General features: G+C 52.7%; 3 protein-coding genes across 5 annotated transcripts; 1 reads left to right on the top strand and 2 right to left on the bottom strand.

Annotated features, from left to right (window-relative positions):
• The first annotated feature begins 4,319 nt into the window (after nt 1–4,319).
• DNAJC17 (DnaJ heat shock protein family (Hsp40) member C17) lies at nt 4,320–18,671 on the top strand. 3 transcript variants are annotated; one of them, XM_058807152.1, is made up of 11 exons: nt 4,320–4,397; nt 5,909–5,978; nt 6,830–6,888; nt 7,579–7,666; nt 8,048–8,130; nt 9,078–9,174; nt 9,567–9,616; nt 10,125–10,202; nt 11,115–11,195; nt 12,069–12,197; nt 18,464–18,671. In XM_058807152.1, exons 1-11 carry the CDS (start codon nt 4,320–4,322, stop codon nt 18,587–18,589), a joined length of 939 nt encoding a protein of 312 aa, XP_058663135.1. In that variant the 3' UTR covers nt 18,590–18,671. The 3 variants fall into 3 exon arrangements, with proteins under 3 accessions (XP_058663135.1, XP_058663134.1, XP_058663136.1); XM_058807151.1 differs by lacking the exon at nt 18,464–18,671 and adding an exon at nt 14,741–16,100; XM_058807153.1 differs by lacking the exon at nt 18,464–18,671 and adding an exon at nt 14,683–14,859.
• Nucleotides 14,694–16,810, bottom strand: C6H15orf62 (chromosome 6 C15orf62 homolog). The gene is made up of 2 exons (XM_058807154.1): nt 16,402–16,810; nt 14,694–16,146 (listed from the first exon to the last, which is right to left on the bottom strand). The coding sequence occupies exon 2, from the start codon at nt 15,870–15,872 to the stop codon at nt 15,357–15,359; it is 516 nt and encodes a 171-aa protein (XP_058663137.1). The 5' UTR covers nt 15,873–16,146; nt 16,402–16,810; the 3' UTR covers nt 14,694–15,356.
• Nucleotides 18,672–18,927: 256 nt separating the features above from the next.
• On the bottom strand, nt 18,928–24,505 carry GCHFR (GTP cyclohydrolase I feedback regulator). The gene is made up of 3 exons (XM_058807528.1): nt 24,354–24,505; nt 23,248–23,342; nt 18,928–19,766 (listed from the first exon to the last, which is right to left on the bottom strand). The coding sequence occupies exons 1-3, from the start codon at nt 24,387–24,389 to the stop codon at nt 19,643–19,645; spliced, it is 255 nt and encodes an 84-aa protein (XP_058663511.1). The 5' UTR covers nt 24,390–24,505; the 3' UTR covers nt 18,928–19,642.
• Between the last annotated feature and the right edge of the window lie 1,044 nt (nt 24,506–25,549).

The following is a 25,549-nucleotide window of genomic DNA, read 5'->3' as shown; positions in this document are numbered from 1 at the left end:
ATCCAAGCTCTGGGACAGAGACCTCCAGGGGCAGCACTCCCCTCAGACCTCCAGCCTCTTTGCACTTTTCCCAGATCCTTTTTTTTTTTTTTGTTTTGTTTTGTTTTTTACTTCAGCAGAACTTGTCTGAATTTTCTAACTCATTGTTACCCTGAAGTAGTGGCTCTGCCACCAACGTCCATTCACACAGAATGCTGCATTTTTTCCAGGGTTTTCCTGGTGAAATATTTGTGTGTGTATGTTCAGGTGGGCATATCCAACATTTCCAGGTCCCTGGCAGAGAGGCAGGGAGAGGATTTTCCAGGAGATAAACAAACATCAGCTTGTACCTGAGAAGAAGTTTTGTATTTAATGAAAAAATTAAATCTAGGGGAAAACCACCAGGGTGGTTTTGGTGCTGTGTGTGGCCACCTCCTGTGCTGAGCAGTGCTTCTCCCAGCTGAGGCTGTGTGTGGTTTCCAGGTAGCAAGAGCCCATTTTCTGAGTATATTTGGGGAAAGGAGTGAATTCCAGGTGTATTTGAAGCAGGCTTCTGTGGAAGAAAAATAAACCTGATCAAGCAGAGGAGTGGCTCTACCAGAGCATGATGTGGATATCGAGGATCCTTGCCCACCTCCTGCGTGCCCAGGCTCATGCTTTTCACCATTTGCTGAATTTTATGGCTTTTTTTCCAATTATTTCTTGCAGTGCAAGAGGGATCCAGTGTGACCAGGCTCCTTCCATCCAGCAGAGAATGTATCCATAGGCAAAATCCTCATCCCACATGTTGAATATGCATCTAGGGGGATGATCAGCTATGCTGGCACCCCAAATTGGAGGTGACACTGCAGGTTAGTGGGGTGATTCCAAAGGCTGGCATTTGGGGACAGGGGCTGGATGACAGCTGGGAGGGAAGTTAAGGGCAAGTTTTGGCCCTGGAGCTGGGCTTGGGCACCTCCAGCACTGATTTGTATCAGCCACACCGTGGGTTTTTGGGGGAAATAAAGTGCTAAGGGGTATCAACTTCTCCCAGCAAAGCTTCTCTGGAAAAAAACTGAAGAAAAAGCAAAGGCAAAATCCAAGTCAGGTTCAACCATGGAAAAGCTGTGAGGGTATGGAGGGGGAAGAGCCCCTTAGCTCATTCCTTGATCCACAGAGGCACTTAATGATGCTGGGGAGTGCTCACAGAGGGAAAGGATGAAACTCATGAGGGCAACCCAAGGGCATGGGATGCTCCAAAATATCTGTGGAGGCTTCTAAGGTGGCAAAAACAGAAAAAGAAGAAGGGGTGTGCTGGCTCAAGTGGCATTTGTTTATTTGCAGCAAGTCAAGCCCTGGATGTCCAGGATGGGGATCTGGTGGCTCCATCCTGGGAGGTCACCAAAGCCTGCCTGGACACCCTGGGCCAAGCCTGAGTGTGGGAATTCCCATTTTGGGAGGGTGGGCTATGTGTCCCTGCGCCCAGCATGGCGCCGGCTCCTCCCTGAGGAGCCCGGGTTGTCCCACTGGGACCTTGGAGCATGTCCCTGGTTGTCATTCCAGCTCCTCCGCTGCCTCTGACCTGTGGAGTGGTTGCGGGGCGCCCTTCTCTGGGAGGCTCTCCAGGAGTTCTGGCTTCTCCTGTAGGATCTGCCCCGGGTTTGGCTCCTTGTCCCGTGCTGTTGCCTGGAGGAACCCCAGTCTTCCCTCTGATGTCTGTCGCTCCTCCTCAAGGGGTTGTCATGGTTGGGCCTTGGACTGTGTCTGCCATCAGCATCCCAGCTCCTCCAGCGCCTCTGGTTTCTGGAGTGCTCATAGGGCACTGTTCTCCGGGAGCCTGCCGGGGAGTTCTGGTCTCTCCTGTGGGATCTGCTGTGGGATCTGCCCCGGCTTTGCCTCCCTCTTGTGTGCTGTTGTTCGGAGGAATCAGAGTCTTCCGACTGGTGTGTCTCACTCCTGTCTGAGGGGACATCGTGCTGGGGCCCTGGGGGGTGTCTGTCATCACCATCCCAGCTCCTCCAGCGCCTGTGCCTCGCGGAGTGCTCGGGGGAGCCTGTCTGCGTGTCCTGCTCTCTCCTGGAGGACGTGTCCCAGCCACGGGAACGCTCCCTGCCCCTGCTCCACCTGCGCCGGCCCCAGGACCGTTCCTGCTGGCTCCATGACCTGTGGGACCTGCGCCAGGATCGCTGTCCCTGCGAGGAGACCGGGATGGTCCATTCCACCCTCGGAGTCTGTCCCTCTTCAGGTGTGTCCTCCCAAGCCCTCCTCTGGTGCTGCCACCACCTCCTCCTCGGGGAGTCACTGCCTCGGCGGTGCCGGGACTGCCGGCGGCCATCGCGGGGCCACCTCCCGGATCTCCTGGGCCTCCTCTCCGAGGGCCCAAAGGACCAGCTCCGTGCGGACTGGCCGCGCCGTCTGCGCTTCCTGTCGTACACGCGGTCCTGGACCTCGTGGTACAGGGCCACGTGCTGGGGGTAGGGGTGGCGCGTGGGCCGCTGGCAGCGTGGGCACGTGGCCTCGCCTAGGCTCCAGTCCCACAGGCACAGCTGGCAGAAGCAGTGCCGGCACGAGCTGGAGCAGGTGGTGTTGATGTGCCGGCACTCCGGGCACGAGGCCTCCTCCTCCTCACGGCTCTCCTCTGGTGGCGCAGCCTCGGCGGCCTGGCTGGTGCTGGCAGCCTGGCTGGTGCTGGCAGCCTGGCTGGTGCTGGGCTCCGGAGTGTCCTCCCTCGATGACATCTCGCCCTGCAAGAGGCACAAAGTCAGTTTGCAGGTAGCTCTCCCTGAAACCCCGCGGCCCCTCGGCCCTCTGGGGCTGTCCCACACCTCGACAGCGGGGCTGTGGTGGGGCTGGAATAGCGGTGTTTGCATCCCACGGCTCTCACCATGGGATTGCGGCTCTGGGCCCCCTCTGCTGCTTCTGTGACATGGCCCGTGTCCCGTGGCCGCTGTGATGTCACTGATGGTGCTGTCACAAAGGGCCACTGTTGAGGTGTGGGACAGCCCCAAAGGGCTGAAGTGCTGTGCTTGGGTTTAGAGACAGGTGTTGGGGGGTAAATTTTGTGTCTCGTAGGGCAAGAAAGTGTCACAGGAGTGAGATCCTCAGGGGGAGGCCACAGGAGGAGTCCAAAGTGGCACCACGGTGGCCTCAGCATGGCCAGGGCTACAGCTTATCAGGAATTGCAGCGTTAGGATAAGGGGAATGGCTCCAGAATGGAAAAGGGGAAATTTAGGTGGAATACTTGGAAGAAATCCTCCCCTGTTCAGGGGTGAGGCCCTGGCACAGGTTGCCCAGAGCAGCCGTGGCTGTCCCATCCCTGGAAACATTCCAGGTCAGGTTGGACAGGGTTTGGAGCAGCCTAGGATAATGGAAGGTGTCCCTGCCCATGGCAGGGGGTGGAACTGGATGACCTTTAAGGTCCCTTTGAGCACAAACTACTCCAGGATTCTCATCAAGAAGGAGGTGGCAATGGAGCAAGGCTTGGAACAACACTGTCGATGACTTGGTTCTGCACCCTGAGAGCTGAGGCTCTGCTTGGGTGAGGCTTCATGGAGAACACGCCAGGAACCTTCCAGTTTATTGCACTACTGGCTATGAACAGCTCTCTGAAACAATTCATTTTGCTGGAGTCATGGGTACCCAGTTTTCTTCATGATCTCAGGTTGATATCAGGTTTGTTGATATTTTTGGTAAAGTTAACTAACTTTCAGCCATGAGGACACAAATCCTACGAGAATAAAGGAGTAAGGGCTGAAAAATTCCGTCTCCTGTGTATGGAAATAATTGGATTTATTTTCTTCTACAGTGTTCCCTTCTTGTGGGAGGGAAAGGGAGATATTTTAGATCAATAAGAAAACAAGAATTTACCAAGGAGCTGTGATGGATGTTTTTTGGTGACAACAAAAACAAGTATGGTTTTGGGAACAGGGTGCAGCTGAGCTCGCACCACCCCCCACTGCCACAGGCTTCCAGAGGAAATGGTGGAGTGCCATTCCTGGAGGGATTTAGCGCATGGGTGTGGATCCGTCGGTAGCACTTGGGGACACGGTCAGTGGTGACCTTGGGAGACAGCGGGACGCACGCGCTGAGTTTTCCCTCAGGACTCGGTGCCCGCGCACGGCCCCACGAGACTTGTAGTTTTCCTCTGGTTCATCCCCGCTGGCAGCTGCCGCTAAAGAACTACAACACCCATCATGCCCAGCGTGGCGCTGCGCACCCCGGCTGTTCACGTTCTCTAGAGCCGCGCGGTGCATCACTGTGCTTGTAGTCCATTATTCCTGGGCGGCGCATGGCACGGAGGCGCACGGGGACTACATTTCCCAGCCACCGCGGCGCCAAGAGCGGAACCGGGAAGCGCGAAGATGGCGGTGGATAAGGAGCTGCTGGAGCGGGACCTCTACGCGCTGCTGGGGATCGGCGAGAAGGCGTCCGAGAAGGAGGTGAGCGGCGCGGACAGTTCGGGACTGGCTCCTTCTCTCCCTCCATCCCTTTCCCGCTGTCCTCGGGAGCGGCGGTGCTGCTGTCCAGCGCTGAGCTGAGGGGCTGCTCCAAGCATTGCTGTGGGACCGGGGCTGGCAAACGGAAAAATCCCGTTTGTGCTGATATTGGCGTTGTGATATCCCGGTTTTACTGAAATTGGCCTCGTTCCCCCAGTTCACCCCTCAATCCCGCGGGGCGGAACCCGCCTTTGGAGGAGGAGAGAACTGCGGGCTTGGTCTGGGACGTGTTCTCGCTTTGTTTATGTGCTTCCAGAAGGGAAATTCTCGTGGTGATCCAAAAATCCTGTTGTCAGACGTTTGTCCGAGCGCCCAAAAGTCACGTAGTTAATTTTGTGGAGTTGCAATTACACGTTTGCGGTTTTTAATTGAGTTTATTTGCTTAGTCACTGCTAAACACAGGAAGGAATCTCTGAGAGAGCTGCAGAGGGGCTCGGCCAAGGGCCGGGAATGGCTGCCCAGTGCCAGAGAGCGGGGTTGGGTGGGACAGGGAGGGGGAATTCCTGGCTGAAATGGGAAGTTGGAGGATGGAGCCCGGCGAGGAGACTCCTCTCCCTCAGCTGGACTCTTGTGCAGGAGGTGGGACCATCTGTAGGGCTTTTCCTGCACATTCCCAGTCCCGGGAGCTTTGTCCACCAGGTGGGGCCGGGACACAACTTTTCCACTTGTTGTAGCAGCGAATTAGGTTGGAAGTGGGATAGAATGCCTTCCCTTTTTCCTTCCCCCCATCCCTTTGTTTTTCCTTTTCACTTTTTTCCCTCCATTTCCCCATTTCTCGTTGTCTTTACCTCTGTTATTTTTTTTCCACTTCTCTTCCTTTCCCCATTTGTTTTCCTTTCCCTCTTTTTTTCCTTTCCCTTTTTTGGCTCCCTTTCCCTCTTTTGGGTTCTCTTTCTGGGTTTTTTAACTTCCCCCGTTTTTTTATCATCTCCCCCTTTTCTCCTCCTCTCCTCTCCTCTCCTCTCCTCTCCTCTCCTCTCCTCTCCTCTCCTCTCCTCTCCTCTCCTCTCCTCTCCTCTCCTCTCCTCTCCTCTCCTCTCCTCTCCTCTCCTCTCCTCTCCTCTCCTTCCCCTTCCCCTTCCCCTTCCCCTTCCCCTTCCCCTTCCCTTCTTCAGTTTCCTCCCTCCATATTTTTTCCTCTTCCCCTTTTCCCCCTCTCTCCTCTTTTTCTCCTTTTTCCTTCTCGCCTTTTTTTTTTCTCCTTCTCTCCTTTTTATTTTCCTTCTCTCTCTTTTCCCCCCCTCCCATTTTTTTAACCCGAGGTTTAACTCCTACAACAAAAGACACCTGCAAGCCAAAACAGCTTTTAAAAGCTCCAACTCCTTCCAGACACACCCATGTCCCGTGCCCAGCGGGTTTCCCTTGAGCACAGGGATTATTTTGGGTTTCCAGGTTGCTTTTTTTGGCAGAGCCAAAGCAGTTTCCCCCCAGTGACCCCAGTGTGGCCCCTGCAGGTGAAGACAGCGTTCCGGCAGAAGGCGCTCACCTGCCACCCGGACAAGAACCCCGACAACCCCCGGGCAGGTGAGTTCTTCCTGCTGCAGTTCTCCGTTCTCCATGCTCCTGGAAGTGACCCTGCTTCCCTAAGTGCTGAGGGAATGGCTGGATGTGTCCCTGGATGTGTCGCTCCTGTTGGTGTTAACTTTGCTTTTTAAGGCTGAACAATCCCTGCTGGGTTTAGAAACACCAGCAGTAACTCAGTGCTGGAATTACAGCTGCAGCCCTCCAAACCTTCCCAACCTTTGCTTTGATGTGTATCTCTTACAGTCCAAACTTCACCACACTCCATAAATCCTTTTATCTGTGGGCAGGGCAAGGGGGAGTTTCAGCTGCCTGCAGCAAGGGATTGCTGTGGATGGAGGTTGTAGAATTAGCAGTTACTTTGTATTTTGTGTGTCAAGACTGATAATTCATCTTTATAAAAAATAAAGACAATTTGCCAATGCTTGTAATGGGACAAAAGGAAAGACTCTTAAAGGATAGATGGCTGTAATGCAACAACTTCCAGTACAACATAAGCAGGATTTCTTGTTGAAGGAAAAGGACTGAGAGGGAGAATGAAATTGTGAGTTCCAGGTAAATGTGGCATGAAGGAGATATTGCAACCCAAAATAAAAATAATCAGTAAGAAAAATTAAGTTTGTGTGTTCCAAGATTTCTCTGAAAAGGAAACAATCCCAGTTTTTTGTTTCTTTATTTACTCTCAAGTTTGTGTAAAACCTTTGAGTTGAGGCTGTAGGTTGGCTTACAAATCTCTTGCAGAGGTGATTTTTGTTCCTTGGAGAGACCTTCCTGCAGGAATTGTCTTTCCTGGTTCTTCCCCAGGTCCCTCACCTGGTTTCCCTCATCTTGCCCTTCTTTCTTGTCGTTCCCAGCGGAAATTTTCCACCAGCTGTCCCAGGCCTTGGCCGTGCTCACAGATGCAGCAGCCAGGGTAAGGATGCTCCCTGGGCAAGGGTGGGATTTTGGGGTGGTGCTGGGAACTGTAATCCTGCCTGTCCTGCCTCACAGAGCTCCTTCAATACAAATCTCAGCTGTTATTCCCCCCTGCTTCTCCATGAGATGAAATCTCAGGTGCCAGATAGAAGCTTGGAGAGATGTTGTGTTTGGGATTTGCTGCTGGGAGCAGCTCTGCATATCCCATCTAATAACACCATCCCTGACTGAGGAACACCAAATTCCCATGGCAACATCTGCCATTCCTGTTGAATCAGGGACTGACAAATGAGTAATACCTGGATGCAATTCCTGAGGCTCCAAGGTCTGCTGTCTGAGGGACACAGGAGAGCTTTGATCCTTCTGGGGCTGTGGGGAAGTGGCTGAGAACCCACCGCCCAAGGCTTAAAAGAACCTGTAAATGTCCCTGGAAAGAATAAAACCAAAAAGTGAGGAAGGAACTCTCTCCAAAATTAGCTCAGGAGAGGGAAAAGTGTTGATTCCAGGTGATAGAAGCTAAAAACATGAGCTCCTCTTTTCAGGTACTGGCAAAGCTTGTAATCCAAGAAGCAGCAGATGCTTCAGCCCTGCTGACAGGGTTTCAGTCCCTGATGTCACTGTATTCCCTGTTTTCCAGTTTCTCTCCTGGTTTCTGTAGTTTCCCACTGTTGTGCTGGTTCCTTGGCAGGCAGCCTATGACAGGGTGAGGAGGGCAAAGAAGGAGGCTGCAGCAAGGACACAGAAACTCGATGAGAAGAGGAAGAAAGTAAAGCTTGGTGAGCAAATCAAACCCTCACATTCTCCTGAGGCCTCCCCTAGCTGGCTGTTTGCATTTCTCCTTCCACTGGGGTCAATCCATGGAGGATGACTCTGGTTTCTTCATCCCTAGTACAGTCCAGAAGACCTGGAATCTCCTCCCGCAGCCACAGCTGGGGTGGTCCTGCTCTGGGAAGGAGGGAATTAGGTCCTGCTGTGGGAATTAGGGGGTTGAGGACTGTTAAGGCTCCTTTGGTGTGTGGGGCCAGAGGAGAGGCAGCAGAGCTGTCAGGATATTGGTGTAGCTGCAGCCAGGTTTGTGATCTATCCATCTTCCTCTGGCCAGCAGGGAAAATTCAAGTTCTCTTTGGCTTGTTTGAATTTTGTTTCTTTCTCTGCAGATCTTGAAGCCAGAGAACGGGAAGCCCAGGCCCAGGAGAACGAAGAGGAGGAGATCAGGATAACCAGATCATTAGAAGAAGAAGTAAGGATAGATTCTTAGTTCTCTCTGCTGTTTTTGAGAAGAATTGCTGAAAGTATTTCCGTTATGATGAAATCCATGGGATGAGGTTGTCAGGAAAATGAATCCACAAACATCAGAGGTTTATGTCCAAAAAGGAGAGAGAGGAGTCTTTTGACTTTATTCAAATAAAGGGAGAGGCCATGGGGCATTCCCCTGGGGTCTCTCAAATTTTTGGAGGATGCAGCCTCCCTTTTTATCCCGATCTCCCAGCTGCATCTCTCTTCTCTCTTTCCCCTTTTGCTGAGGTACTTGAGAGGTACAGACTCCCCAATACACCTGATACCAAAGATTTCCCTCTAATGTACAACCCTCCCTTTTAATTTTTAATTCTTATGGAATTTAGGGGCTTTTCTTCCCCATTGTTTCTTTCATCTCTCAATGTCTAATTTCATTTATCAGCAAAATTAAAGTTTATTTGTAAATGGAAATATCTTTTTCCATTCATCAATCAGTGGAATCCTTCCCATTGTTTCTTTTATCTCCCAGTGCTGGTTTTATCTACCAGCAGACCCACAGCTTGTTTGTAAAGACAAATCTGCTATTCCTCTCAAGGTGCAAAAAAATCTCTGGATAGCAGTCCTTTAACTTTTGGGATTAAAAGCAGGTGCAAAAAATCTCTGGAGAGCAGTCCTTCAACCTTTGGGTTTAAAAGGCTCTGTGAATCAGAGAATCCTGGAATGGTTTGAGTGGGAAGGGACCTTACAGCCCATCCAGTTCCAGCCCCTGCCATGCTCAGGGACCCCTTCCACCACACCAGGCTGCTCCTTTTGGAGCTGCCCAGGGGAACTGGCAGGAGGGGTGTCCCAGGAGATGGATGTGAGACCCAGACTGTCCTTGGAAGTGTCCAGGTGGCCTTGCAGCCCTGGCTGTGTGCCTCAGGTGCCCGTGCTGTGTTCCCTGTGCCGCAGATAATCCGCCTGCGGGAGGAGGGCTCCCGGCAGCTGGAGGAGCAGCAGAGGCTGGTCAGGGAGCAGATCCGCCGGGAGAGGGAGCAGCACAGCCGAGGTGAGCACGGGGAGCACCTGCACGTGGCCTTGGGCTCTTTGGCAGCTCTCCACCCTGAATTTTTCCAACCTTCTTGCAGGGAAAAATGCCTCAGAACATGTCTCCGGCTTGTGTGTTTGCTGACCTGTTTCTAGCCTTGATCCTGGCAAATCTGTGCTTCCTAAAAGGGAAACATGCTCCCATGGAGTATTCAGTCTGTGCTGCAGTTCCTGTTGCACAAGATTTTTGGGACTGGAATGGTCCAGTGGAATTCTCAAAGTGTTTCATCATATGTATGTTCTCAGGGAAAAAAAAATTTGTGCAAAATGCTGAGGAATTTTCACCTATGTCCTTTCCATCTTTTCCATCTTTTTTCTTTCTTTTTTTGTTTTGTTTTGTTTTTCTCTCTTTAGGCAAGCAGGAAAGAAATGGAGCAGAAGGCAAAATAACTCCTAAGCTCAAGGTAAGACATCCTTAAAAAGCTGTGTTTTGGTGAAAACTGATAGAACGTGATGGAAAACAGAAGGGACATTTCAACCCTGCTAAGCTGGCACATCTTTTTTTATACTGGGATGTATAAATTCCACTCCATGGAATGTGCATCATCAGGTGAACAGCTCCTGTCCTTGCTGTTAGAATTCCTTCCTCAGTCACCTTTTCTTTGTCTGCTCCAGATTTCTGAGCCTGGGATTGAGTTGTCTGTGCTTTAAGCACAGGGAACATCTGCTAATTACCCTGGCAGAGCCATTAGCATCCTTTCAAGTGCGATCTTTTTTTATTCCAGTGAGCAGCGTTTCTCCCTGTTCCCCAAACAGTTTGTTCCCTGTGCTCACTCCCATGCTGAGATCACTGTCTTGGCAGGCCTGGGAGTGTGGCTGGAAATAGCAGACGTGGTGAATGTGCAGGGGGGTGGGAGCTGCTGGCAGCACATCCAAAAGGGGAAAAATTAACTCCTGCCGTTTGTTCCCCAGCTCAGGTGGAAATGCAGGAAGGAAGATGAGACTGGAGGGGGATACTCCAAAGATGTGCTGCTGCAGATCCTGCAAAAGGTCCTGAGTGACACTCTTCCCTGTGTGTTACTGGGTCTTGCCCTGATCTCAGTGCTGTAAGGGTAGTGAATTCTGGGAAGCTGCATATCACAGAATCATGGAAGGGACCTTAAAAATGATTCAGTTCCACCCCTTGCCACAGGCAGGGACACCTTCCACTAGACCAAGTTGCTCCAAGCCCTGTCCAACCTGGCCTTGGACACATCCAGGGATGGGGCAGGCACAGCTTCTCTAGGCAAGCTGTGCCAGGGCCTCAGCACCTGCACAGGGAAGGATTTTTTCCTAATAGTCTAATCTAAACAGGTAATCTGATCTAAAGATGGTTTGAAGCCATTCCCTGTGTCCTGTCACTCCATGCCCTTGTAAGCTGGAGTGGTTAATTTCCTTCCCTGTTCAGCTTTCTTATGCAGTTTTCAGAGCTCATCAGCATGATCGTGGAGTCATTAAGGTTGGAAAAGATCTCTTAAATTATCAAATCCAACCTTTGAACCAAGTTGGATCCTTTGATCCCTGTACTGGGAGCTGTTTCCCAGCAGAACAACTGCAGGCTCTTCCCACTGGATGCCTCCTGCCCACTTAGTCTGGCTCTGTGGTTGTGGTGCACTCATCCTTCACTTGAAGCACTCCACATCCCTGCTGTGGCAAGTGCAGAGACAGGCACAGACAAGCCTTTGATCTGATCAATCCCACCCTGGCCTCCTTTCCCTCTGAGCTCAACAGCCCTCTTGCACTGGGAGCCAAGTGTGTAGCTCCATGCCTTCCCAGATTATTTCCTGGAGGGACAGAAATGGTGACAGCTCAAGCCTCATGTCTGTGAAAACACTTATTTTCTCTTTGTGTTCATTTGAGAACTGAACTTGACATCTCTCCTGGCTCTGTAATTAACTTCCCTTCCTTTCTTTCTTCCCACAGTATGGTGATGTGCTCAATTTGTTGATCTCCAGCAGGAAGACTGGCAGTGCAGTGGTGGAATTTGCCACGGTGAAGGCAGCTGTGAGTGTGCAGAGTTCCTGCTGGCTGTGCTGGGGGTGGCACAGGACAGGTGACAGCCAGGACCCTGCCCTGTCATTAAGGCAGTGGAGAAGGGTAATGAGAGTCAAAAGGCACGGAGGGAGTGGCACAGCTGCAGGCACAAACCCAGAGATCAGGCACATAAACAGGTTGTGCATGGAACAGGCTGAGGGAGGAGGCACTGCCTTAAAAATCAGGCACTGAGCACTTACTCAGCGCTCTCTGAAGGTGAAATGCCTTGGAGTTGGGATTTTGTGTTTTGGAGGTGATATCAGGCATTTGCAGTGAAAAACAACCCAAAATGTCTTGACTCACTGTGAGTTATAATAATTCATGTGGCTGTGGGAGCAAAAGTCATCAGTTATCCTAAATTTCAGTAGTTCCATGAGCTTGGGCTGTATGAGAGTTTCCTTGCTGGCTTTTCTTTCACTCATATCCAAATGATAAAACCCCCCAGAAATGTGTGTGACCTGTGTATCAAAAGTGCTGGCAGGGCTATGGACCATGAGGGTGCTTCTCATGTAGGGCAGCTGTGAAATCTGAGAGGCATGGAATGGTTTGGGTTGGAAAGATCCTTAAAATATTACAGAGTGGAACCATAGAACTGTTTGGATTTAAAGGGACCTTAAAAGACCATCCATTTCAAGCCCCCTGCCATGGGCAGGGACACCATCCACAATCCCAGGCTGCTCCAAGCCCCTTCCAGCCTGGCCTTGGACACTTCCAGAGACAGGTCTTGTTTGTGCCCTGCTTGGCCTTGAGGTCATTCTAGGATTCTTAGGACTTATGAGGGAAGAGAGTGGGATCTGAAATTCAGGTGGTGATGGAAGGGTGTTTTCCCTCCTGTTTTCACAGGAGATGGCTGTGAAGAATGAAGTTGGCCTGCTAAATAACCCCCTGAAGATTTCCTGGCTGGAGGGCCAGCCCCAGAGCCGCCCCAGCACCGTCCTCCCTGACAGCAGCAGCCAGCCCAGGAGCTCACAGGTAAGGAGATGGAAACCTGGGGCTGGAACAACCTACATCTCAAAGTGCTGTCAGATCTTGGGGCCAGGCCTGGCTTTCCCAGCAGCCCTTTCTGTGCTGGATCAGTGGCTTTCTAAAGGACCTCCTGCCTGGGCAGCAGCACACTGGGAGCTGTTTGCATCTTCACACATTCCCTTTCTCCCAAATGAAGAGCAGGGATATTCCTTGCTCAGCCCAAAGCCTCCAGTGCCATTCTGATGGGATTTTTGGACTCCTCTGAGTGAGAGTTGCTGAAAGGTTCCTTTAGAGAGCCTTGGTTGCTCACTGCATTCCCAGGAGGAGGAAGTTTCAGTGCTGGAAGCAAACCTCTATTCTTAGGGTCTGCAGGAGCAATATCAAGCTAAATACCCTTTTGTGTGTTCGCTCCCTAAATATTTTAAGCTTGTGAGATTGTTTAGTGCATTCACTCTCTTCATATTTCATTAAGTATTTTATTGATATTATTTGTAATTATGCATTAGAACACCTGATTGTTATCCTGTTCATGTAGGACCAGGGAGAGTCTTGCAGCCACAGGAGAGTCTCCAGATTGTTAGGAAGGGAACTGGGACAAAAAGCAGAATCCAAAACATGTTATTTGAGAATTTCTCACTAGCTGAGAGTGTGAACTGGCTCATTCCTACCAAGAGGGTTGCTGGTGCAGTTGGAGCTTTGGTAGTGGATTCCAGCCTCTGTGGGTTCAGATGCCCGAGTTTGTCTTGGCCTGTTTCCATGCCCAGAGCTTGTTAGTGTGGAAGTGCAGCGTCTGCCTGCGGTGCAGGATTAGTGTGGTGGGGCAGCAGGGAGAGCCGGAAAGCAGCACACACCGTGCTGGTGACTCACCTCTGCCCAGCACAGCTCCTCAATCCCACCTGGCTCTGGGAATGCTGAGGAGCTGCTGCCAGGGACCTGCATCCTGCCCAGGAGCTGCACAGCTGGTGCTTTGCTGTCCTTTCTGCTGCTTTCAGCTGTAAGAAGCTGCACTTTCTGGGATTGCACTGCAGCCTTGCATCTCCAAGCTGCTCTCTTTCCTGTTTTTCCTTGTTCCCACTCCAGACCCTCCCCAAATCCTCCTGCTGCATCCACTGGGATGCTCCTAAAACCTCCAATGTGTTTGCAGCTCCTCCTGGCTGATCTGCTTGCAGCTGACTTAGCTTGTGCTCTCCAGTTCAGAAGTGTGCAGAGAGAGCTCCCAGATCCCTGTTCCCTCTGCCTCTTCCCCTCACACCCAGCCTGGCTTCCCAGGCACCAGGCTCCACGTTCTTGCTTCCAGGCTGCACTTACCTCATTCTGATTTAAGCTGCCCTTGCTTCCTATTCACTCCTCCCTTCTGTTTTTGTCTGAATCCACCCCCAGTTTGTTCCCACTCTGTGCAAAAGCAGCTCCTCTGCTGCTCTGCTTCAGGAAACAGCCCAAGCCTGCAGTGTTCTCATGGCAACATGCTCACTACTCATCCTCTACTCCCTGTCTGGGACAGGCAGCCAGTGCTCCCTGCCTGGGAGAGCCAGCCAGGACCTGAGAGCCAAAATCCACAGGTAAAGGACAGCCAGACCCCAGGCAGGGGGTTTGGGAGCAGTTCCCAGGTGGAAGCTGCTCATTTTCCACAGCCTTGTTGTCTCCTACAGCAACAGGTGCACGTTGTGCAGCAGTTCCTGGAGAGCTGCTGCAGCCAAGCAGGCTCCAGTTGCCCTTGGAATTCAAAAGCTGTGGCTTGCACAGTATTACTCCAGGCTAATGAGAGCAGTGGCTGTGTCATGGTTCAAAGCACACAGTGGCTGCAGAGAGCTTGTTTTGCCATTCCAACAGCATGCAGTGCTCAGTTTTGGGAAGATTTTTCCTCCTCCTGCGCTGGAATCTCCCTGCCAGGGCTCCTCAGCCATTCAGCCCTGAGAAAAGCCTCCTGCCTGGTGTTCTTGTACCTGTTCTAAGCTCCTTCAGAGGTTTCAGAGGGTTTATTTCATATTATCTGACTTTGGGAGGTGAATCTCACACGGTAAGAGGCAGCTGTGCCTTCCTTGGAGTGTCCCTGCACTTTGCTGTGGCCACTTCCAAAGCTCCTGGTGATCTGGGGCATGGAGGTTTTTGAATTGTTTTTTAAAAGAGCCCTAATAGTCAAAAAGCTAAGAACTGGTAGTTTCTTTTAGCAGTTTGTCCTGGTGCTGCCTAAAATGTTCTCAGCCTGGCAGAGCCTTTCCCACTGTCCAGCTCAGGGTGGGCAGCTGTTCCTGTCTTTCCCTGAGCTCTCCTCAGGGGAAAATCAAGTCCCTGTTCCCTCTGTCCTTCCCTCAGAGCCGCACAGGTGTCCCACTCCCATCATAAAACCCTGCAGTGCCAGGGAGGATGGACCTGGGCCACTCCAGATAGCCTGTGCTCCTGGTGCCTGGGATTTCTGTGGCTTGTTCCCAAGGAAATGAGGCAACCAGACACTTCCAGTCACAGATACATTTATTCTTCTATGTCTGTACAGCTGGGAGCTCAGTGCATGCGTAAGGCAGCAGTGTCAGAGACACCTCTTCTCCTGTCAGGAGGATAAATCCACTGCTGGTGCTGTATCAGGAGCCTACTTGGATGCTTACCTGGCTGGGAGTGCCACCTGCACTGGAGTTAAGGGAAAAGAAACCCACAAAGAGGAAGAGAAAAAACGGAGGAACAGCTTTGAGCTTTCACATCCAAACATGGTGGGAGGAGAAGCCCCAGTTCCTGTCTCTCAGCCCTCAAAGCTTTGGCTTCGGGGTGCAGTGCTGCTGCCTCCTTGCAGGCTGCCTGCTGTTCCACAAGCGATCCATGCCAAATCCCTGTGTGTCCCTGCCCCACAGTGTCACATCCCCAAAATAAGTCTTTCCCAAAAAGTGCCAGTCTTCCCTGAGGATGGGATGCGCAGTCCGGAGTGGGAAATTCCCGGGGTGGAGAGCGGAAAGTTGGCCATGAGACAGCAGACGGTGCTCTCACCTGAGCACAGAGCCTGTGAGCTCTGCTCCAGAGGATTCCTTGGCAAGGACAGGGATGCTCTGTGGTGGGTGAGGCGAGGACAACAAAACAGGCCACACACAACAGGCATGCTCCAGTATCCTTCCTCCTGCTGGAACGAGAGGAACTGGCAGCAGCAGTGAGTAACTGGGATGTGATGGACAATGAATACCTTCAAATGGCGTAATCCCTCGGGTTCTGTTTCCTGAGGGTCTGCAGCACATCCTCGAGGAGAGATAGCCCCAAATCCACTTTGAAGGACAGGAAGGGGTCAGCCAGCTCAGGAAGAGTGGTGCTGCTGGGCAGACCTGCCTCTGAGGTGCCGTGGTCCGTAGCCTGGTCCTTGTGCGTGGGAGTGCCTTTGTGGTACGGAGCAGCGTCGGAAAAGGAGAGGTCGGAGTGAGAATCTGTGCGGTCGATGATGTTGGGGCAGCTGGAACTGTCCAGGTACAGCCGGGGAGGCTTGGGAGGGGCTTGTGCCTTGGCCAGGTTCTGCTCGCTCTGACAGGACAGGTACTCAGACTTGTCCTTCAGATCCCTCAAGCCTTCCCTCTTCTGGCCGTCCGTGTCCAGAGCGTGGCTGTTCTGGTTCAGGATGATGACTTGGTTGCCCAGCTTTTTGTGCCTCCTGAGGGAGAAGCGCCGGAAGAAGGTGGTGGACTTGAGGGACCCCCTGCGCCAAGTATCCATGGTGAGGAAAGGCAGCGAGGAGCAGGAATGCTGGCTCCTCACAGGCAGGAGCCCAGGGATCAGCAGAGAGCCACGCAACAGGATCAACCTCTTCCTGCCCCGTTCCTAGAGCTGCAAGGAGCACAGAGAGGCTGGTAGTGCAGGAAATGCAAACTCCACGCCGTGGCAAGGAGCACTTGGCTTGTCTGGGATCTGAAGGAGTCTCCCCCTGGAGTGGAGAGGAGCGGCAGGCGGTGTGTGAGCGAGCTCGTTGAACGTGTGCTGCGGCTCCGGGCTGGTGGGGAACAGCAGAGGCACAGTCACCATGAGAACAGATCTAATCTGGCATCTAGAACAGAAGGGCACTCGGGTGCCATGGTAACCAGGCACCTTCCGAGGAGGGGCACTGCCGGAAAAGCGCCGTGGGTGGCTGGGAACGAGACGGTGACTCAGTCCCACCGAAGGAGTCCAGGGAATACGGGAGAAGGGGGATGAAGAAAGCAACAGTGCAGGAGACAACGCTGGGAGAACAGAGTAAGGAGAGACTTACACTCTGTTGGAGCAGCCAGGAGTCCTGGAGTGGAGAGGAGAAGCTGCTGGAGCACTCAGAGACCAGGATGAAGAAGCAAGTCCAGGAAGAACTCAGCCAGGAGTCCAGGAATTCAGCCAGGTTGGACCCAGAATGCCAAAACTCCCCAGCTCTGCTGCCGCCGTCCCTTCATGTGCCACCCGTCGCTGCTTCCCGGGCTGTGGCTCCCTGCGTGGATGTGTTTGTTTTGAGCCAAGCCCTTGCTGAGTCAGCCACGTCAGAAACTGGGTTTCACTCCATTGGTAATTGCCAGGATTGCAGGAAATAGGTGTGTGGAGTGGTGGAGCCTCAGCCCACGCTCAGGCAGCCGGGAGCACGTGCAGGGAGCCCACCTGGATCAGGCTGTTCTTCCTCCCGCCACTCCGAGGGCTCCTTGTGTCAGCAGAGCTCCCAAGCCAGGCTGCAAATAATTTCCTGGCTGTTTTAAATTATAATCCCGGCATGAGGTGGGGCTTCAGGTTTGTGTGGGTGATTCATCTGCATAAGTCTCAGGCAGCCTCTTCCATCCAGCACAGCAAATTCCTGGGGTTGGTGGATGGGACTTGGAAGGATCCTGGCTGAGGGCTGCTGATACCATCAGTGCTTTCTCAGACTCTGCTGCTGCCAGTACCCAAAGGTCATTTTGCTCAGGTGGCTCCTAAGACACCAATTAGACTCTTAATTTCCCTCTTGATGTTCCTTATCTGTTGTGGGCTTTCATTGTGTCCTTGCAGCCGGAGGAACCACTTTGCTGGCACAGGATAAGGAATTGCACTCGCCCATATTTCCATGCAGAGACTTATTTAGGCATTCTATTGCCTTTGTATCCCTTCTGCTTCCTAAGAAATCCTTCAATATCTGGAGAAGCTGTGGCTGCCCCATCCCTGGAAGTGTCCAAAACCAGGCTGGAGTAGCCTGGACTAGTGGAAAGTGTCCTTGCCCATGGCACGAGGTTGGAACCAAATAATGTTTGGAATCCCTTCCCTCCCAAACCATTCTGGGATTCCGTGATTCTCTGTGATCACCACTTAACCCACTTCCTAGAAAAAGGAATACTAAGGGGTTTTTTTCCCATTCACCTTCTGTCAAGAAACTCTTATTTCCACCTGAACTGTCAAGGAATGAGCTGGATGTTTCCAAGCCTTGCAGTGCTTTCATACCTCCAAAATAGCACGGCCACCTACTAGTGTGGAATGGCTTTGGAAGCAGCGCCAAAGCACCGGAGCAGCTGTCATCTGCTGCCCACGTTCATTAGGCAGAGTCTGCAATCAACTGCCTTGACGTGACAGTTGCTGCCACACGCAGCAGGGAGGCTCTGGGAACTTTGGGAAACTCTTCCATTCCTGTGTCAGGTTTGGGAACATCCCTGGTGGTTTTCTTTGTGCAGCTGCTTAGAATCGGGGAATTGTTTATGGTGGAAAAGTCCTCCAAGGTTATTGATTGCAGCTGTTAGAATCATGGAATGGTTTGGGTGGGAAGGGACCTTCAAGTCCATCCCAGGGCAGGGACACCTTCCACTATCCCAGGTTGTTCCGAGTCCTGTCCAACCTGGCTTGGAACACTTCCAGGGATCCAGGGGCAGCACAGCTTCCCAGCTTCTCTGGGCAACCTTTGCCAAGGCCTCAGCGCTGTCAGACAGTTGGAAGTTAGTCACTTCCATGACTCATCCACAAAGGTTTGATTTTTTTATGGCATTAGTCTTTGTAACAGGTGAAGTGTATGCTGGACTTCGGGCACCAACGTTGTAGGTGCAGAGTGATCTTGTAATCCAAAATAATTCCCCATTCAGCCTCATGGAATGCTGGCTCCATGTCTGTCCTGCTTTCCTTACCAACCACAGTCATTGCTGGTTATTTTTAATAATCATTTAAATAACAATTCCTGGTTATTTCCTGTAGCTAGGCAGCTTTCACCCACCTCACCCAATTTCTGTGGGATCAAACCATTTCCTGCCTGGAATGCTGGTGTTGTGAGGGGGATTTGGGGAACTCTGGGAGTCTGTCCTGCCCCTGATGGGTTGTCTGTGTTTCCTGCTCCCTCCCAGGCGTCGGTGGTGTCAGAGCGGGACTACGAGAGCCTGGTGATGATGAGGATGCGTCAGGCGGCCGAGAGGCAGCAGCTCATCGAGCAGCTCCAGCGGGAAGACGAGGAGGAAAAGTCCCACACTTAGCATGAGAGTATGGATTCTTCCCACCCCCCGTCCCCTCAGAGCTGTTTCTTTATTTAAGTCAATAAACCTCCTTTTTTCTAAAGGTATTGTGGGAATAGAAACTCCCAGGGACTGCAGCCCTTATCCCATTCCATGTTTGGGGAAGGAATGGCTGCCTGAGGTTCACAGAGTGCAGGTTACCCTGTCAGTGTGTGTGCTCAGAGCAGCTGCCCCATCCCATGGGACAAGGTGTGAGAGGTGCCATCAGAACACCAAAGCCTGGAGATTATAATTCCTGAAAGCTCGTTCAGAGGGACTTGGCAACAGCTTTAAACAACCCACAGAAGGACATTGGTCTCTTTGGAGCAATGTTTCATTATGTTTTATTGGTGTTACCCCCATAGCAGGATCTGTTCACAGTTCCAAGCATTCCAGCAGTGTTGGGATTAGAGCCTGCACCTGGAATAGTCACACAACAACACTTTTTGTGTTATTTTGGGAATCCCATGTTAGGCTTGGATGGCAGTCTGGAATCTGGAATTTCAGTGGTGCTGCTGAGATGGAAGCGGGCCTTGCTGCCAAGGGGAGGGATTCTCAGAGCCCTGGGAGTAGGTTTAGTGGTTCCCTCTTGGATTTCAGGGATGAGGTGGGATGGTGTCCATGCTTGCTGTCCCTCCCTAACCTCCTGGCCCAGGAGAAGGCATGGAACTCTCTAGGGCAGCCAAAGGAGGAAGCAAACAGGGCTGTTACTGAGCTTCCTTCAGGGCATGCTGAATACATGATTAAAATGTAAAAAGCTGGAATTTGCCAGACTGCCATCTCACTGAAGGCAGAGCTGGAGCCATCTGTTCCCTCTGCCAGCTTCTGGGCATACCTTCCTCCCCCTGCTCTTGGGAAATGGAACAGGGATGGCAAAATTCCACTGGGTCCAGCTCTGCCTCTGCACCCTTCCTCCCCTGCCTGAGCACCTGGAGTCTGGGACAGGAAGGAATTAGGGGGGGAAAGTTTGCTGCCAGTCCTTTAAGATGATCTCCAGCAGGATGTGGTCCGGGTGGAAGGCACGGTTCTCCCTGGCTATTCCCTGTGGAGGCACCAGACCAGGGTCTGGCCCACGCCGGTCATGCTGACCACGCGGTAGCCGAGGCTCTCCAGCTTGTCCAGCACCACGCGCGGAGCGTCATTCACGTAGTACTCACAGCTGCACCCAGGAGAGATGGGAATGAGGTGAGCTGGGGAGGAAGAGATGGGAATTTCCTGCTGGAAGTGAGACTGCCTCCCTCCTGATCCCTCTAAGACCAGTGGCCACACCTGGCACAGGCGTGTGTGACACAGGGCCTTGGTTAACCCTGGGGGAAGGCACAGCCCCAGGTGCCAAACCACAGGAATCCTGTCCAGGAGGGAAGGATCAGGTTGAATGGGAATGTGGCTCAGGGGCTGGTGTCCAGAGCCACATGCTGCTCGGTAACTGGGCTGATACTGCAGCAGAGTTCACAGGTAAACACAGTGAGCACGTTTTTAGCATGGAGGAGGAGAGGAGAAATGATTCAGGTGTTTCTAAGGAAGGAAATCCCAGTGTTCTACCCCCAGAGTATGTCTATGAGATAGGTGGGTTTGAGAGACTGTTAGAATTTGGGGATTGGAACAAAGTGATGCTTTCAGGCAGGTGGGAAACCTTTGGAAAGCCAGTAGTCATCCATCCTGCATGGATGTGCCAGGCAAGGTGGAGCCCAGGTTCCTCTGTTCCAGCAGTGCCTGGGAGCTCACACTGGGATCCTTGTCCAGCTCTGATTCCCCAGTGGTTTGTGCTGGCTGTATGCTTGGAGCACATTCCCACATTCCTACCCCTCGGTTCCAGAAGCTCCAGGGCTATGACACTGCTCCCCAGTGAAGGGACCAGGCACAGACTGGGCTGAATTGACTGGGGACAGCTGAGCTGAGCTGGTCAGTGGGACCTTTGGCACTGGATGTGCCAGCCATGACTTTGGGATAAGGCCCAGAGCAGCTCAGCTGTAGCTGACTCACAGTGCCGGATAAGCAGATAATGATGGGCTGCAGGATCACTGGGAATCCTGTTTGGGCACCTGAACAAAGCTTCTCCTGCTTTTCCTACTAATAATGATAAAAAAAGATCCAAAAGCCTTTCCAAAGCTTCTCCTGCTTGGATTTCAGACCTGTGCTGGAGCTGGGAGTGCTTTAAAGCATGAAATAACCTGAGATGTGAGAGATTTTCCAGTTTCTCAAGACAGACTGTACTTGGCTGTAATTATAGATGTGGTGTAAAGATAATGTGCATTATTATAAGTGACTTTGAAGTCTGTTCTTTCTCCAGGAGGGTTGCCACATAGCCTTCAGATTTGCAGTGGGAGCTAGTAAATATTATTCCCACTATTCAGAGGAAGTAGCAGAGGCAGGGATTCGTAGAAAACTAAAAAACTGAGTAGCTGAGCTAAAAGCAGGAGGCAAGAGTTCCCAGGGCTTTATCATAGCTGTGTGTTGAGGGAAATGAAGATTGCACACCGTGGGTATCAGATCTGCTCCTGTCTCCGTGTGCATCCAGTCGGGATGGAGGGGCTGGGATACCTGCAAAGCCTTTTCTTCCAGGTAAATCCCACCCCAACCCTTGCCCCACCTGGCTGCCCCAAGGGCTCTGACCCTGAGAGGGAGGGCAGGGACCACATCCCTGCTCCCCACACCTTGTGGGACTTAATGAGGGGCCATGTGTCTGTGCAGAGCTGTGGAACAGGATCCGTGCACTCCCTCATTACAGGGATTTCAGCTTCACCTGTACATCCCAGTTTCCCAGCAGCTCTGTGCTGCTTGAGGTTTTCCTTCAGGCTCCCTACAAGGTCATGGCTAAAGTTCTGGGGCCCAAGGTGCTGCAGGAAAGGAGTTTGCAGCATCCATAGCCAGGCTCTGCTCATGAAGGAATTGGGGATGGAAAATCCTGCAGGGCCACAGTGCAGATCCTGGAGCTCCCAGCTGTGGTTGGGATTCTGGAGGAGGCGGCTGGGCTGGCACGTGGCTGTGCTCCCGGCGGTGCCAGCAGCCACATTCCAGCCAGGGGACTTCCCCTGTGTGCCTGAGCAGTGGGGAGGGACGAAGGGACGTGCTGTGCCACAGGGATGCCCTGCAGGGATGTGCCACAGGGACACAGCGGAGTTCACAGCTGTGACACAGGCCATGCCAAGGAACAGGGGGGGCAAGAGCAGCTCAAAACGCTCCGGGCCATGGGGAGGAGCGAAAGGTGGTGAATCCAGCAGGGAGATCCCATAGGAAGCTCACATCCCTTCGCCAAAACAGGCAGAATGTGGTGCATCTGTTCCTTATAGTGCTGTGGCTCCCCCATCTGCTGGGGCAGGCACCACAGAGGCTTTTATCTGTCTTTGCTTCCTTTTCCACCTGAATCCCAGGGATCCTTGCCCAACTCTCTCAGGATCCAGTTCCTTCTGGGAGCCTGTTGTGTTTCTCTGTCTCCCATCCCGTTGCGTAACTCCGGGCTGCACACGGCGGGTGGCAGCACGACTCTGGCGCTGCTGCCAATCTCTGCCCCACCCACGGGCTTGGGAATAGCAGCACGGAGAGGGATCAGCCCGGCAAACCCCCCAGGAATGCAGCTGGGATGGGGGGGCCCTTCAATAGTTATATTTTATCTCCTTATTATTAACTTTTCCCACCCCACTGAGATTTTTAATGCTGCAGCAGCCAGGGATCCAGCCCTTGGTGTTGGCCAGGCTGGTGCTGAGTAGGAGGGTTTTCCCAACTCCATGGATGGAAGGTGGAGAACATTTAGGATGAGATGCACCTTTTGTTTTAATGCCTCCTCCTCCTTCTCCTATTCCTCCTATTCCTCCTCTCCTCCACAGCACATGGGACACAGCAGGAATCGAGCTGCTCCTCTCTGTCAAGTTCTTTTGCATTTGGGGGTTTGTTTTGCTTTGCCATTGTGGTTTTGGGGGTTTTTTTTTCCCCACCCCAGGGCAAACCAGGAAGTGAGATATCAAGTGAGGAAAAAAAAAAAGAAAAAAAAAACCATGAGCCAAACCATGAGGAAGATGCTGGTCACATCTCTGAGTGGCACTTGGCCAAAGGCTGGGGTCAAACTTGGCGTGGTCAGAGGTGGGGACATGGAGAAGTGTCCAATATCCACAGCTTGGGAACATGCCAGTGGAGGGGTTGGAGTCAGGGTGACACAATGGGAAACAGCTCCAACCCCAGGGCTCAGCTGCCCATGGAAAAGATTTGGGAGCTGTTGGGAAGGGCTGGCTCAGGTGAAGCCTTGAGCTGCACTAGAGAGTGGGATGGGATGGGATGGGATGGGATGGGATGGGATGGGATGGGATGGGATGGGATGGGATGGGATGGGATGGACAGACAGACAGACTGCAGCTGGGAGGGACGGGATGGACAGAACTGGGTGAGCATTCTGGTGTCTCAGCACCAAGAAAGGCACAGGCAGAGCAAGGCAGGGATGGCACTGAGAGAGGAAAGGGGGGTCATGTGCTAAAGCAGGGTCAGAGCAAAGGAAAGTAGAGAACCAAGTGAAATATCAGGCAGCATTTCCTCATTAACAGGACACATGGGAATCCTGGGATTAACTGGACAGCTGGAAGGTGCTGTGGGGAATTCCAGGAGTGAAAATGTTCTGCATTTCTTGGGAAAATAAGGAGAGGAGCACTTACAAGTTGTTGCCCAGCGTGCTCCTCTTTGTGGCCCCCAGGATGCTCATCAGGTGGGGATCCGAGTGCTCATCGCCCACCATGGTGGGCCCAGCCTCCTGTGGGACAGGCACAGAGTGGTGAGTGACACGTGGTGACACGGCCACCCCCTGTTCCCTCAGTCCCAGCCACTGGCAGGAAGGTGCAGCTGCTCACCCGGGAGGTTCCAGCCTCAGCTCAATGCCAGGTTTCACGCTGGAAATGTTTGCTTTGCCCCTTTGGTAAAGAGCAGAGCTTCCAAAGTCTCTGAGGGCAGACTGAGCCCTGCTGCTCCAGGCTGTTCCCTCCAGTGCCATGACCCATGTGCCCCTTCCTGTACCTCATCCAAAATCACTCAATCAACTTGTACAATCCCAAATGCCACTGCTAGCAGATGCTTTGGTGCTGCAGCATCCCCACATGTCCCCATTCCCAATCCACTGTTGTGTCCATCACAACTCTCTCCCTTTGATCATTTGCTGTTTTCACTGTCCCACTTGTCTCACTGTTTCCCTGCTTCCTGCCCCAAACCACACCAGCAGATCCAGGCTTCTGGATGTCGGGAAAAGGGGAACCCCAGATAAATACAGAGCTGTGGGCTCCTACAGAGTCCTGCAGGATGTGGCTGCTGCCAGTGCAGTAACGCTTGCTTTGTGGCTTTATTCGGCAGGGACAGCAGCGATCCCACCAGTGCTCCTGCACACTAATCCCAGCCACTGCCCCAGCCATGCCCACTCCCTTGGCCGCGTTTTCCACCCTGGAACGGCTCTTTGTGGACGAGGGAAAACCAACTGCGAGGACAAGAGGAGCCGTCCCTTTGGCGTTCCTGGGATCCTGCCGCAAGTTTCCCAAGTGAGTCGCTGTTTGGGACAGGAGGGATTGGGGCAGCAAAGCACCGGGAACTCTCACGGCGAGCTCTCACAGGCCGTGCTGGGCTCCCCCAAACCTGCATCACCCCCGACCCCCAGCAGCAGCAGGGCCAGCCCATGCCGGGATCGCACCGGCGGCACCGCGGGCTGAGCGGGTCTCCCCGGTCGGTCCCTGCCCGCCCCCCGGTATTCCCCACCCCCGGGGGTCCCGGCGGGACTCACCAGGCGGATTTGGGTGCTGATGAGCAGGTACGGCATCTCCGCTCCGCCGCTCCCGCCGCCGCTCCAGGGGAACCTGCCCGGGGCCGCCCCCGGTCCCGCCCCGCCACCACCGCCCCCGGGCGCCGGGGGGAAAGGCACCGGAGGGCTCGGGGGGGCTGGGGGGCACCCGGGGGGCTCAGATGGGATCTCGGAGCTGCCCCCCCAATAAGGGATGGACAGGAGGTGAAGGGCTGGAAGGGGATGGAGCAGGAGGGAACAGAAGGTGATGAGCAGATGATGGACTGGGAGACAAAGGACAGGAGATGATGAGCAGGGAGAGGACAGAGCAGGAGATGAGATGCAGGGACGTGGAGGAACAGGGAGATGTAGGACAGGAGATGATGAGCGGGGAGGCAATGAACCAGGAGATGATGGATAAGGGAGACGAAGAAAAGGGAAATTAATAGCAGGGAGATAAAGGACCAGGAAATAACAGAGGGAGGTGAGGACTGGGAATGGTGGAGCAGGAGCCAGGCAGGTGGGCCCTGCAGAGCATTCCCACTCCCACCCCACAGTCTAACCAAACATTCCCCTGAAGCAGAATGTTCAGCATGTCCAACATTTTTTGGGAAAAATATCTTTTTCTACTGTTATTATCTGAGAACACAGGGGATTTAAATTCCTTCATAATTGGAGAAGTTCCATTTCCTGAGACTGGGACAGGCCCAGGTGCTGCATATCTGTTATTATTGCTGTGTTATTAATTATTAATTGTTGTTGTTCTTATAATTATTATTGCTGTTCATTGTTATTATTGACATTGTCAGTGACATGTTGGTTGGGTTTGGTGACATACAAGAAACCCCACAGGCTGTTGGTCTCCTGTTCCTAAAGCACATCCCACAGATCCCAGTGTGTGCATCAGGATTTCCCTGTGGGATACCTCCCACCCTGGGTTAAACATCAGCTTGTTTTCATCATTGCCATCCTCTTCCCCAAGTCCTGGAACAGCTGGAATGTTTGCTCATTGCTCTCCTGTCCCAGTGCAAACCTGTTGCCCAATGTACCAAGGGCACATTTCACCCAGCTGGGTTGGATTTTGACAGAATTCCCATAATCCATGACCCCCCCTGGACCTCTGCTGGGCACGTGTGCTCTGTGGTTATGCAGGAAATGATATGGATATAAAATCCAGATCTTTCCAGAAATTAAAGGAG

Source organism: Ammospiza caudacuta, chromosome 6 (genome assembly GCF_027887145.1).
Source record: "Ammospiza caudacuta isolate bAmmCau1 chromosome 6, bAmmCau1.pri, whole genome shotgun sequence".
Lineage (NCBI taxonomy): Eukaryota > Metazoa > Chordata > Aves > Passeriformes > Passerellidae > Ammospiza > Ammospiza caudacuta.
Note: the sequence above shows the minus strand (reverse complement) of the source record. Positions and strands in the feature narration are given on the sequence as shown.

Coding starts and splice junctions, on each gene's coding strand:
- C6H15orf62 (XM_058807154.1), bottom strand. CDS start 15,872: ATGGATACTTGGCGCAGGGGGTCCCTCAAGTCCACCACCTTCTTCCGG.
- DNAJC17 (XM_058807151.1), top strand. CDS start 4,320: ATGGCGGTGGATAAGGAGCTGCTGGAGCGGGACCTCTACGCGCTGCTG. Junction 7,667..8,047: donor GAGGAAGAAAGTAAAGCTTG/GTGAGCAAATCA, acceptor CTTTCTCTGCAG/ATCTTGAAGCCAGAGAACGG. Junction 8,131..9,077: donor CCAGATCATTAGAAGAAGAA/GTAAGGATAGAT, acceptor CCTGTGCCGCAG/ATAATCCGCCTGCGGGAGGA.
- GCHFR (XM_058807528.1), bottom strand. CDS start 24,389: ATGCCGTACCTGCTCATCAGCACCCAAATCCGCCTG. Junction 23,343..24,353: donor TCAGCACCCAAATCCGCCTG/GTGAGTCCCGCC, acceptor CCTGTCCCACAG/GAGGCTGGGCCCACCATGGT. Junction 19,767..23,247: donor AGCACGCTGGGCAACAACTT/GTAAGTGCTCCT, acceptor TCCTGGGTGCAG/CTGTGAGTACTACGTGAATG.